General features: G+C 51.2%; 1 protein-coding gene across 2 annotated transcripts in view; it reads right to left on the reverse strand.

The window, feature by feature from the left end:
* Positions 1 to 3440: 3440 nt before the first annotated feature.
* Positions 3441 to 15001, reverse strand: part of acvr2aa (activin A receptor type 2Aa) — a 32459-nt gene continuing 20898 nt past the window's right edge. For both annotated transcript variants that reach the window (XM_084545174.1, XM_084545175.1), the window contains 4 exons: positions 13458 to 13572; positions 13235 to 13373; positions 12708 to 12838; positions 3441 to 7052 (listed from right to left, as the gene is read on the reverse strand). In XM_084545174.1, coding sequence (XP_084401300.1) covers positions 6858 to 7052; positions 12708 to 12838; positions 13235 to 13373; positions 13458 to 13572 — 580 coding nt within the window. In that variant the 3' untranslated portion in view covers positions 3441 to 6857. The remainder of the gene's footprint in view (positions 7053 to 12707; positions 12839 to 13234; positions 13374 to 13457; positions 13573 to 15001) is intronic.

The following is a 15001-nucleotide window of genomic DNA, read 5'->3' on the forward strand; positions in this document are numbered from 1 at the left end:
GAGAACATGGACCTCCAACACACCGACTGGCAGAGAACATGAGAACCCACTTAAAACATATGTCATGTCTTCACTCTGATGTCATTCATTCATTCATTCATCTTCTGTAACCTCTTGTCCTGTGAAGGGTCATGGGGGTCTGGAGCCTATCCCAGCTGCCATTGGTCTAGAGGGGGGGGTCCACCCTGGACAGGTCTCCAGTCTATCCCAGCTGTCATTGGTCTAGAGGGGGGGGGGGTCCACCCTGGACAGGTCTCCAGTCTATCCCTTCCGTCCAGTAGATCTCAGGACCTGATCAACATCTGGAATCCTTCTGTCCAGTAGATCTTAGATCAACATCTGGAATCCTTCTGTCCAGTAGATCTCAGGACCTGATCAACATCTGGAATCCTTCTGTCCAGTAGATCTCGGGACCTGATCAACATCTGGAATCCTTCCGTCCAGTAGATCTTAGGACCTGATCAACATCTGGAATCCTTCCGTCCAGTAGATCTCAGGACCTGATCAACATCTGGAATCCTTCTGTCCAGTAGATCTTAGATCAACATCTGGAATCCTTCTGTCCAGTAGATCTCAGGACCTGATCAACATCTGGAATCCTTCTGTCCAGTAGATCTTAGATCAACATCTGGAATCCTTCTGTCCAGTAGATCTCAGGACCTGATCAGCATCTGGAATCCTTCCGTCCAGTAGATCTCAGGACCTGATCAACATCTGGAATCCTTCCGTCCAGTAGATCTCGGGACCTGATCAACATCTGGAATCCTTCCGTCCAGTAGATCTCGGGACCTGATCAACATCTGGAATCCTTCCGTCCAGTAGATCTCGGGACCTGATCAACATCTGGAATCCTTCCGTCCAGTAGATCTCGGGACCTGATCAACATCTGGAATCCTTCCGTCCAGTAGATCTCGGGACCTGATCAACATCTGGAATCCTTCCGTCCAGTAGATCTTAGGACCTGATCAACATCTGGAATCCTTCCGTCCAGTAGATCTCAGGACCTGATCAACATCTGGAATCCTTCTGTCCAGTAGATCTTAGATCAACATCTGGAATCCTTCTGTCCAGTAGATCTTAGATCAACATCTGGAATCCTTCTGTCCAGTAGATCTCAGGACCTGATCAACATCTGGAATCCTTCTGTCCAGTAGATCTTAGATCAACATCTGGAATCCTTCTGTCCAGTAGATCTCAGGACCTGATCAGCATCTGGAATCCTTCCGTCCAGTAGATCTCAGGACCTGATCAACATCTGGAATCCTTCCGTCCAGTAGATCTCGGGACCTGATCAACATCTGGAATCCTTCCGTCCAGTAGATCTCGGGACCTGATCAACATCTGGAATCCTTCCGTCCAGTAGATCTCGGGACCTGATCAACATCTGGAATCCTTCCGTCCAGTAGATCTCGGGACCTGATCAACATCTGGAATCCTTCCGTCCAGTAGATCTCGGGACCTGATCAACATCTGGAATCCTTCTGTCCAGTAGATCTCAGGACCTGATCAACATCTGGAATCCTTCTGTCCAGTAGATCTCGGGACCTGATCAACACCTGGAATCCTTCTGTCCAGTAGATCTTAGATCAACATCTGGAATCCTTCTGTCCAGTAGATCTCAGGACCTGATCAACATCTGGAATCCTTCTGTCCAGTAGATCTTAGATCAACATCTGGAATCCTTCTGTCCAGTAGATCTCGGGACCTGATCAACACCTGGAATCCTTCTGTCCAGTAGATCTTAGATCAACATCTGGAATCCTTCTGTCCAGTAGATCTCAGGACCTGATCAACATCTGGAATCCTTCTGTCCAGTAGATCTCAGGACCTGATCAACATCTGGAATCCTTCTGTCCAGTAGATCTTGGGACCTGATCAACATCTGGAATCCTTCTGTCCAGTAGATCTCGGGACCTGATCAACATCTGGAATCCTTCTGTCCAGTAGATCTCAGGACCTGATCAACATCTGGAATCCTTCCGTCCAGTGGATCTCAGGACCTGATCAACATCTGGAATCCTTCTGTCCAGTAGATCTTAGATCAACATCTGGAATCCTTCCGTCCAGTAGATCTCGGGACCTGATCAACATCTGGAATCCTTCCGTCCAGTAGATCTCGGGACCTGATCAACATCTGGAATCCTTCCGTCCAGTAGATCTCGGGACCTGATCAACATCTGGAATCCTTCCGTCCAGTAGATCTCGGGACCTGATCAACATCTGGAATCCTTCTGTCCAGTAGATCTCAGGACCTGATCAACATCTGGAATCCTTCTGTCCAGTAGATCTCAGGACCTGATCAACACCTGGAATCCTTCTGTCCAGTAGATCTTAGATCAACATCTGGAATCCTTCTGTCCAGTAGATCTCAGGACCTGATCAACATCTGGAATCCTTCTGTCCAGTAGATCTTAGATCAACATCTGGAATCCTTCTGTCCAGTAGATCTCGGGACCTGATCAACACCTGGAATCCTTCTGTCCAGTAGATCTTAGATCAACATCTGGAATCCTTCTGTCCAGTAGATCTCAGGACCTGATCAACATCTGGAATCCTTCTGTCCAGTAGATCTCAGGACCTGATCAACATCTGGAATCCTTCTGTCCAGTAGATCTTGGGACCTGATCAACATCTGGAATCCTTCTGTCCAGTAGATCTCGGGACCTGATCAACATCTGGAATCCTTCTGTCCAGTAGATCTCAGGACCTGATCAACATCTGGAATCCTTCCGTCCAGTGGATCTCAGGACCTGATCAACATCTGGAATCCTTCTGTCCAGTAGATCTTTGTCAGTTCACTTCAGTCATTACAGCATCTCAACCACCAGCTCGTCTTCATCCCAACTAATGAACAGCTCCATATTAAACCAGATTATCTTTATGAACAGGATGTGTGCCTCAGTCTTTTCAGATCGCTGTAACTAAACCTTTACCTCCTCCAGATGTTTTAACCAGAGACCCATTTACAACCTTCCAGACAGTTTCAGGTTTTAGAGTTCTATGATGAGAGTGGGCCTGGTTCTATTGTTACTAGAACCTTTGTGGTATTTCTATAAACTCTTGGTCTAGTTCTAGTCAAGGGGTTGCTGACAAGAACCCTTAACCCTGAACCCATTCATCTCCTTCAGTCCCTGAACGCCTCATTGTCACAGTCACCTGATCTCATCAATATTTACTGATTCAGACTTTGACAGGAGGAGCTGAGGTCTAAACCTACTCTCTGATCACTGATCAGACGTTTCTGACTCTCAGGACTCAACCATCTCTTTCCTCCGCGTGGTCTGTGTTCAGGTAGCTGGTGGGCGGAGCTTAGCTCTGATCAGAGAAGCACTACACCTGATCAGACTGGGTTCAAGATGAAATACACCTGGAGGAAGATCTTGTCTCTGTCTCTGTCTGATCTTACACAAAGGTTTGATCTCACCACCAAGAGCCAGACGCTGTTTTTATCATTTTATTTAAAATGCTTCGATTGTCTTCAATATAAAAAACTCACAGAAGATTTTAAATTAAAAATAACATCCAACAGAAAATATTTCAAACCGATGGTGATCAATAAATCAGGATTATTTTCTCCATAAATAAATAATAAAACATGTGAACACGTCTTGTTGGATCAAGCAGATAAACTAAAAGTTCAGAGTCCTGATCATCAACAGTTTGTTCATCGTAGCATCTTTAGTTTCAACATGATTCACAAAAGTAAACGATAAACACTGAAATAAACGAGACACAATCTGGTTCTGATCCAAACGTCAGAATGACGACGTCCATCTGGCTCATGTTCATGTGTGTTTATAGAACATGTGAACAGACACAGAGCTGCTCCACGTCTTCATAGAACGTCCTGAGAGGAGACAAAGAGAACCCACCACAGACAAAGAGAACCCAACCACAGACAAAGAGAACCCAGTCACAGTTAAAATGAGCCAATATTACATATCATGTCCTCCTTGTTTCCAGTATCTGCTGTGACCTCCTTGTCAGTTCTGAGATGTTGGTGGGTTTCCTCACATCAACTGCTTGCTTCAGGTCCTTCCACAACATTTCTATTGGATTAAGGTCAGGACTTTGACTTGGCCGTTCCTAAACATTCATCTTGTTCTTCTTTAACCGTTCTTTGGTAGAACCACTTGGGTTCTTGCTGCAGGACCCAGTTTCTCTTCAAGAAGTGTGGAGGAGAACAGTCGTCTTTAATAGTGGATTATTTGTGGGTTCCAAACTCTTTAGAGATGGTTCTGGAAACTTTTCCCCACTTACATAAAAAACATAGAACTGTAGACCTGCTGGCTGGGACGGTCTACAGGTCTACAGGTCTACAGGTCTACAGGACAGCAGGACAGCAGCTTAGTGACAGAGACAAGATGACTGTCAGTCTCCCTCAGACTGGGGCTCCAAGCAAGATCTCACCTGGTGGAGTGTTAATGGTCATGAGAACGGAGAGAGGGATCAGCCCAGAACCACCAGGAGGACCTGGTCTATGACCTGAAGGAGGACCCGGTCTATGACCTGGAGAGAGCTGGGTCCACAGTCTCAGAGGTTACCGTAGTAACACACTACGCTGTCATGGATTAAAAGGCCCGTCTGGAGTTTGCCAGTGACCAGTGATGATCCAGAGGAGACATGGGAGAAGGTCCTGAGGTCAGATGAGACCAGAGTATAGAGTCGTCTCTGGTTGGACGAAGGAGGACGAGTACGACCCCATCAACACCACCCAGCTGTGAAGCATGGGGGGAGAAACATCATGACTGAGGACAGGATGGATGGGGACATGTATGGTGAGACAACCTCCTTCCCTCAGTAAGAGCAGTGAGGATGGGTCCACCAGCATGACAGAGACCTGAACCCAGCCAGGGACACTAAGGACAGGCTCTGCTCTGTAAGAAGGTCCTGGAGTGGCCTAGCCAGTCTCTAGACCTGGACCCAGTAGAAAACCTATTCAGGGAGCTGAAACTGTGAGTTAGGAGGAGGAGGTGTGTATGGAGGAGTTAGGAGGAGGAGGTGTGTATGGAGGAGTTAGGAGGAGGAGGTGTGTGTGGAGGAGGGGGTGTGTGTGGAGGAGTTAGGAGGAGGAGGTGTGTATGGAGGAGTTAGGAGGAGGAGGTGTGTATGGAGGAGTTAGGAGGAGGAGGTGTGTATGGAGGAGTTAGGAGGAGGAGGTGTGTATGGAGGAGTTAGGAGGAGGAGGTGTGTATGGAGGAGGAGGTGTGTGTGGAGGAGTTAGGAGGAGGAGGTGTGTATGGAGGAGGGGGTGTGTGTGGAGGAGTTAGGAGGAGGAGGTGTGTATGGAGGAGTTAGGAGGAGGAGGTGTGTGTGGAGGAGGGGGTGTGTATGGAGGAGTTAGGAGGAGGAGGTGTGTATGGAGGAGGAGGTGTGTGTGGAGGAGTTAGGAGGAGGAGGTGTGTATGGAGGAGTTAGGAGGAGGAGGTGTGTATGGAGGAGTTAGGAGGAGGAGGTGTGTATGGAGGAGGAGGTCCTCCACATCTACGATGGCTTCTCTTTGTCTCCAGACGTTCAGGATGATGCAGCTCTGATCTACACGTGTCTGTTCTTGTCTGTTCTTGTGTGTTCATGTGTGTTCGTGTGTGTTCTTGTCTGTTCTTGTCTGTTCTTGTGTGTTCGTGTCTGTTCTTGTCTGTTCTTGTCTGTTCTTGTGTGTTCGTGTCTGTTCTTGTGTGTTCGTGTGTGTTCTTGTGTGTTCTTGTGTGTTCTTGTCTGTTCGTGTCTGTTCTTGTGTGTTCGTGTCTGTTCTTGTGTGTTCGTGTGTGTTCTTGTCTGTTCTTGTCTGTTCTTGTCTGTTCTTGTGTGTTCTTGACTGTTCTTGTGTGTTCTTGTGTGTTCGTGTGTGTTCTTGTCTGTTCTTGTCTGTTCGTGTGTGTTCTTGTCTGTTCTTGTGTGTTCGTGTCTGTTCTTGTGTGTTCGTGTGTGTTCGTGTGTGTTCTTGTCTGTTCTTGTCTGTTCTTGTGTGTTCGTGTGTGTTCTTGTGTGTTCGTGTCTGTTCGTGTGTGTTCGTGTGTGTTCGTGTGTGTTCTTGTCTGTTCTTGTGTGTTCTTGTCTGTTCTTGTCTGTTCTTGTGTGTTCGTGTGTGTTCTTGTCTGTTCGTGTGTGTTCTTGTCTGTTCTTGTCTGTTCGTGTGTGTTCTTGTCTGTTCTTGTCTGTTCGTGTCTGTTCTTGTGTGTTCTTGTGTGTTTGTTCTTGTCTGTTCATGTGTGTTCGTGTGTGTTCGTGTCTGTTCTTGTCTGTTCTTGTGTGTTCGTGTGTGTTCTTGTCTGTTCGTGTGTGTTCTTGTCTGTTCTTGTCTGTTCTTGTCTGTTCGTGTGTGTTCTTGTCTGTTCTTGTCTGTTCTTGTCTGTTCGTGTCTGTTCTTGTGTGTTCTTGTGTGTTTGTTCTTGTCTGTTCATGTGTGTTCTTGTGTGTTCTTGTCTGTTCTTGTCTGTTCGTGTCTGTTCTTGTGTGTTCTTGTGTGTTTGTTCTTGTCTGTTCATGTGTGTTCGTGTCTGTTCTTGTCTGTTCTTGTGTGTTCTTGTCTGTTCGTGTGTGTTCGTGTGTGTTCGTGTGTGTTCTTGTCTGTTCGTGTCTGTTCTTGTGTGTTCTTGTGTGTTCTTGTGTGTTTGTTCTTGTCTGTTCATGTGTGTTCTTGTGTGTTCTTGTCTGTTCTTGTCCGTTCCACATGTCTCAGAACACACGTGACATCATCACGTGACATCATCACGTCTTTATTTCTGTCCATCGTCACATTGTCCCAGAAAAAGTCTTTTATTTTGTAGGAGAAACAGGAAGTGGGTGGAGCGTCCTGCAGCTGGAGGTCACATGACGTCCAGCTGATCACCTGAGTCTGTGATTGGTCCGTCTCCTCGTCATAGGCTCGACTCTTTAGGCGGGTAGTCCACGTTGGTTACCATGGTGACGACGGTGACGACCTCCTCAGGCGCCGTGGCAACCGTCTGGCGCTGCATCTGCACGACCCGTTCCTCCACGCACCCCGCCGACAGACGGGCCTCAGCCTCGTGGTCCCAGCACTCCTCCATCGTCTCACACAGCAGGACGAGACCCTGGAGGGGACGGGACAGACACGGGTCAGAGGGACACACAACAACACAACAGGACCAGACCCTGGAGGGGACAGGACAGACACGGGTCAGAGAGACACACAACAACACAACAGGACCAGACCCTGGAGGGGACAGGACAGACACGGGTCAGAGGGACACACAACAACACAACAACAGGACCAGACCCTGGAGGGTGACGGGACAGACACGGGTCAGAGGGACACACAACAACACAACAACAACACAACAACAGGACCAGACCCTGGAGGGTGACGGGACAGACACGGGTCAGAGGGACACACAACAACACAACAACAACACAACAACAGGACCAGACCCTGGAGGGGACGGGACAGACACGGGTCAGAGGGACACACAACAACACAACAGGACCAGACCCTGGAGGGGACGGGACAGACACGGGTCAGAGAGACACACAACAACAACACAACAACACAACAGGACCAGACCCTGGAGGGGACGGGACAGACACGGGTCAGAGGGACACACAACAACAACACAACAACACAACAGGACCAGACCCTGGAGGGGACGGGACAGACACGGGTCAGAGGGACACACAACAACACAACAGGACCAGACCCTGGAGGGGACAGGACAGACACGGGTCAGAGAGACACACAACAACAACAACAGGACCAGACCCTGGAGGGGACGGGACAGACACGGGTCAGAGGGACACACAACAACACAACAGGACCAGACCCTGGAGGGGACGGGACAGACACGGGTCAGAGGGACACACAACAACAACACAACAACACAACAGGACCAGACCCTGGAGGGGACGGGACAGACACGGGTCAGAGGGACACACAACAACACAACAGGACCAGACCCTGGAGGGGACGGGACAGACACGGGTCAGAGAGACACACAACAACAACACAACAACACAACAGGACCAGACCCTGGAGGGGACGGGACAGACACGGGTCAGAGAGACACACAACAACAACAACAACAACAGGACCAGACCCTGGAGGGGACGGGACAGACACGGGTCAGAGAGACACACAACAACAACACAACAACACAACAGGACCAGACCCTGGAGGGGACGGGACAGACACGGGTCAGAGAGACACACAACAACAACAACAACAACAGGACCAGACCCTGGAGGGGACGGGACAGACACGGGTCAGAGAGACACACAACAACAACAACAACAACAGGACCAGACCCTGGAGGGGACGGGACAGACACGGGTCAGAGAGACACACAACAACAACACAACAACACAACAGGACCAGACCCTGGAGGGGACGGGACAGACACGGGTCAGAGAGACACACAACAACAACACAACAACACAACAGGACCAGACCCTGGAGGGTGACGGGACAGACACGGGTCAGAGGGACACACAACAACAACAACAACAACAGGACCAGACCCTGGAGGGGACGGGACAGACACGGGTCAGAGAGACACACAACAACAACAACAACAACAGGACCAGACCCTGGAGGGGACGGGACAGACACGGGTCAGAGAGACACACAACAACAACACAACAACACAACAGGACCAGACCCTGGAGGGGACGGGACAGACACGGGTCAGAGAGACACACAACAACAACACAACAACACAACAGGACCAGACCCTGGAGGGTGACGGGACAGACACGGGTCAGAGGGACACACAACAACAACACAACAACAACAACAGGACCAGACCCTGGAGGGGACGGGACAGACACGGGTCAGAGAGACACACAACAACAACACAACAACACAACAGGACCAGACCCTGGAGGGGACGGGACAGACACGGGTCAGAGGGACACACAACAACAACACAACAACACAACAGGACCAGACCCTGGAGGGGACGGGACAGACACGGGTCAGAGGGACACACAACAACACAACAGGACCAGACCCTGGAGGGGACGGGACAGACACGGGTCAGAGAGACACACAACAACAACACAACAACACAACAGGACCAGACCCTGGAGGGGACGGGACAGACACGGGTCAGAGAGACACACAACAACAACAACAACAACAGGACCAGACCCTGGAGGGGACGGGACAGACACGGGTCAGAGAGACACACAACAACAACACAACAACACAACAGGACCAGACCCTGGAGGGGACGGGACAGACACGGGTCAGAGAGACACACAACAACAACAACAACAACAGGACCAGACCCTGGAGGGGACGGGACAGACACGGGTCAGAGAGACACACAACAACAACAACAACAACAGGACCAGACCCTGGAGGGGACGGGACAGACACGGGTCAGAGAGACACACAACAACAACACAACAACACAACAGGACCAGACCCTGGAGGGGACGGGACAGACACGGGTCAGAGAGACACACAACAACAACACAACAACACAACAGGACCAGACCCTGGAGGGTGACGGGACAGACACGGGTCAGAGGGACACACAACAACAACAACAACAACAGGACCAGACCCTGGAGGGGACGGGACAGACACGGGTCAGAGAGACACACAACAACAACAACAACAACAGGACCAGACCCTGGAGGGGACGGGACAGACACGGGTCAGAGAGACACACAACAACAACACAACAACACAACAGGACCAGACCCTGGAGGGGACGGGACAGACACGGGTCAGAGAGACACACAACAACAACACAACAACACAACAGGACCAGACCCTGGAGGGTGACGGGACAGACACGGGTCAGAGGGACACACAACAACAACACAACAACAACAACAGGACCAGACCCTGGAGGGGACGGGACAGACACGGGTCAGAGAGACACACAACAACAACACAACAACACAACAGGACCAGACCCTGGAGGGGACGGGACAGACACGGGTCAGAGAGACACACAACAACAACAACAACAACAGGACCAGACCCTGGAGGGGACGGGACAGACACGGGTCAGAGAGACACACAACAACAACACAACAACACAACAGGACCAGACCCTGGAGGGGACGGGACAGACACGGGTCAGAGAGACACACAACAACAACACAACAACACAACAGGACCAGACCCTGGAGGGGACGGGACAGACACGGGTCAGAGAGACACACAACAACAACAACAACAGGACCAGACCCTGGAGGGTGACGGGACAGACACGGGTCAGAGAGACACACAACAACAACAACAACAACACAACAACAACACAGCAGGACCAGACCCTGGAGGGGACGGGACAGACACGGGTCAGAGGGACACACAACAACAACACAACAACAGGACCAGACCCTGGAGGGGACGGGACAGACACGGGTCAGAGGGACACACAACAACACAACAACAGGACCAGACCCTGGAGGGGACGGGACAGACACGGGTCAGAGGGACACACAACAACAACAACAACAGGACCAGACCCTGGAGGGTGACGGGACAGACACGGGTCAGAGAGACACACAACAACAACAACAACAACAGGACCAGACCCTGGAGGGGACGGGACAGACACGGGTCAGAGGGACACACAACAACAACAACAGGACCAGACCCTGGAGGGGACGGGACAGACACGGGTCAGAGAGACACACAACAACAACAACAACAGGACCAGACCCTGGAGGGTGACGGGACAGACACGGGTCAGAGAGACACACAACAACAACAACAACAACAACAACACAACAACAACACAGCAGGACCAGACCCTGGAGGGGACGGGGCAGACACGGGTCAGAGGGACACACAACAACAACACAGCAGGACCAGACCCTGGAGGGGACGGGACAGACACAGGTCAGAGGGACACACAACAACACAACAACAACACAGCAGGACCAGACCCTGGAGGGGACGGGACAGACACAGGTCAGAGGGACACACAACAACACAACAACAGGACCAGACCCTGGAGGGGACGGGACAGACACGGGTCAGAGGGACACACAACAACAACAACAACAACAACAACAGGACCAGACCCTGGAGGGGACGGGACGGACACGGGTCAGAGAGACACACAACAACACAACAACAACATAGCAGGACCAGACCCTGGAGGGGACGGGACAGACACAGGTCAGAGGGACACACAACAACACAACAACAGGACCAGACCCTGGAGGGGACGGGACAGACACGGGTCAGAGGGACACACAACAACACAACAGGACCAGACCCTGGAGGGGACGGGACAGACACGGGTCAGAGGGACACACAACAACACAACAACACAACAACACAACAGGATCAGACCCTGGAGGAGACGGGACAGACACGGGTCAGAGGGACACACAACAACAACAACACAACAGGACCAGACCCTGGAGGGGACGGGACAGACACGGGTCAGAGGGACACACAACAACAACAACACAACAGGACCAGACCCTGGAGGGGACGGGACAGACACGGGTCAGAGGGACACACAACAACACATCAGGACCAGACCCTGGAGGGGACGGGACAGACACGGGTCAGAGGGACACACAACAACAACACAACAACACAGGAGGACCAGACCCCGGAGGGGACGGGACAGACACGGGTCAGAGGGACACACAACAACAACACAAGAACACAACAGGACCAGACCCTGGAGGGGACGGGACAGACACGGGTCAGAGGGACACACAACAACAACACAACAACAGGACCAGACCCTGGAGGAGACGGGACAGACACGGGTCAGAGAGACACACAACAACAACACAACAACACAACAGGACCAGACCCTGGAGGGGACGGGACAGACACGGGTCAGAGAGACACACAACAACAACAACAACAACACAACAGGACCAGACCCTGGAGGGGACGGGACAGACACGGGTCAGAGAGACACACAACAACAACACAACAACACAACAGGACCAGACCCTGGAGGGGACGGGACAGACACGGGTCAGAGGGACACACAACAACAACACAACAACACAACAGGACCAGACCCTGGAGGGGACGGGACAGACACGGGTCAGAGAGACACACAACAACAACAACAACACAACAGGACCAGACCCTGGAGGGTGACGGGACAGACACGGGTCAGAGGGACACACAACAACAACAACAACAACAGGACCAGACCCTGGAGGGTGACGGGACAGACACGGGTCAGAGGGACACACAACAACAACACAACAACACAACAGGACCAGACCCTGGAGGGGACGGGACAGACACGGGTCAGAGGGACACACAACAACAACACAACAACAGGACCAGACCCTGGAGGAGACGGGACAGACACGGGTCAGAGAGACACACAACAACAACAACAACAGGACCAGACCCTGGAGGGTGACGGGACAGACACGGGTCAGAGGGACACACAACAACAACACAACAACAGGACCAGACCCTGGAGGGGACGGGACAGACACGGGTCAGAGAGACACACAACAACAACACAACAACACAACAGGACCAGACCCTGGAGGGTGACGGGACAGACACGGGTCAGAGAGACACACAACAACAACAACAACAACAGGACCAGACCCTGGAGGGTGACGGGACAGACACGGGTCAGAGAGACACACAACAACAACAACACAAAAACAACACAGCAGCACGGGTCAGAGAGACACAGAGTCAGGGACACAAGTAAACACAAATCAACCGGACTGAGGACACCTGGACATCAACCCAGACCCGATGCATTCTGGGTAACGTAGTGACTCACTGCATGTTTCTGCCAGCACTCTCTGAGTGTCGGCCTCAGCTTCTTGTGGACAACCACGTCCTGCATGTCCTCCAGAGATGGATGCTGACCCACCTCCTCCTCAAAGGGCAGCATGTACTCATCCACCGGACCTGGACCAGAGACACCAGAGGGGCATTAGAGACATTGGGGACATTGTGTCATGATGTACTGTTTTGGTATCTTCATGTCTTTGTCTGTCCCCGTCCCTGTGATCACACTCAGTTGTCCTGTCTTGTGTCTGTGTGCTCCTCATTGGTTTCACCTGTCTCTTGTGTTTATGTATAACCCTTTGTCCGTCTCCTCCGTTTCGTCTCTTTCCTGGTCCTGAGTTCTTGTCTCGCTGCAGTTTGTCTACCCTGTAGGACCATTTGTTGTTATCAAAGTTGTTTTGGTCCCCGTCTCTCTTTGTGTCCTGGGTTTGTGTTCTGCCTCACCACCATGACGTAACACATTGTTGCTGATGCTAATGCTAATGCTAGCGTGCTCGGAGCGGCCATGTTGCTCACCGTCAGCAGCTTTGCAGCGTGAGGCCAGTTCCCACAGCACCAGGCCCAGAGCGTACATGTCTATCCTCAGAAAGGCGTCTCTCTGGAAGTTGATGGCTCCTTCCAGGACCTCAGGGGCCATGTATCTCCGGGTCCCCACCTGACAGTCACAACACAGGGCCCAGTTAAATGAACTGATGAGACCACATGAGCCATCACCATGGTAACAGACAGGTACACTCACCTGTCCATGAGTGTCTCCTGGAGATTTCCCCGCCTCAAACCTGAGAGCGAGTCCGAAGTCAGCGATGCAGGCGGTGAGATCAGACTTCAGCAGAATGTTCTTACTTTTAATGTCCCTGGAAAACAGTCAGAGTGAGACCTCCTGTCTGAGACCTCCTGTCTGAGACCTCCTGTCTGAGACCTCCTATATGAGACCTCCTATATGAGACCTCCTGTCTGAGACCTCCTATATGAGACCTCCTGTCTGAGACCTCCTGTCTGAGACCTCCTATATGAGACCTCCTATATGAGACCTCCTGTATGAGACCTCCTGTCTGAGACCTCCTATATGAGACCTCCTGTCTGAGACCTCCTGTCTGAGACCTCCTATATGAGACCTCCTATATGAGACCTCCCATATGAGACCTCCTGTCTGAGACCTCCTATAGAAGACCTCCTATAGAAGACCTCCTATATGAGACCTCCTGTCTGAGACCTCCTATATGAGACCTCCTATAGGAGACCTCCTATATGAGACCTCCTGTCTGAGACCTCCTATATGAGACCTCCTATATGAGACCTCCTGTCTGAGACCTCCTATATGAGACCTCCTATATGACACCTCCTATATGACACCTCCTGTCTGAGACCTCCTATATGAGACCTCCTATATGAGACCTCCTGTCTGAGACCTCCTGTCTGAGACCTCCTATATGAGACCTCCTGTCTGAGACCTCCTATATGAGACCTCCTGTCTGAGACCTCCTATATGAGACCTCCTATATGAGACCTCCTGTCTGAGACCTCCTATATGAGACCTCCTATATGAGACCTCCTGTCTGAGACCTCCTATATGAGACCTCCTATATGAGACCTCCTGTCTGAGACCTCCTGTCTGAGACCTACTGTCTGAGACCTCCTATATGAGACCTCCTATATGAGACCTCCTGTCTGAGACCTCCTATATGAGACCTCCTGTATGAGACCTCCTGTCTGAGACCTCCTATATGAGACCTCCTGTCTGAGACCTCCTGTCTGAGACCTCTTATATGAGACCTCCTGTCTGAGACCTCCTGTCTGAGACCTCCTATATGAGACCTCCTATATGAGACCTCCTATATGAAACCTCCTATATGAGACCTCCTGTCTGAGACCTCCTGTCTGAGACCTCCTATATGAGACCTCCTGTCTGAGACCTCCTATATGAGACCTCCTGTCTGAGACCTCCTATATGAGACCTCCTGTCTGAGACCTCCTATATAAGACCTCCTGTCTGAGACCTCCTATATGAGACCTCCTGTCTGAGACCTCCTATATGAGACCTCCTATAGGAGACCTCCTATATGAGACCTCCTGTCTGAGACCTCCTGTCTGAGACCTCCTATATGAGACCTCCTATATGAGACCTCCTGTCTGAGACCTCCTATATGAGACCTCCTATATGACACCTCCTATATGACACCTCCTGTCTGAGACCTCCTATATGAGACCTCCTATATGAGACCTCCTGTCTGAGACCTCCTATATGAGACCTCCTGTCTGAGACCTCCTGTCTGAGACCTCCTA

The sequence above is a fragment of the Chelon labrosus genome (assembly GCF_963514085.1).
Source record: "Chelon labrosus genome assembly, chromosome: 5".
Classification (NCBI taxonomy): domain Eukaryota; kingdom Metazoa; phylum Chordata; class Actinopteri; order Mugiliformes; family Mugilidae; genus Chelon; species Chelon labrosus.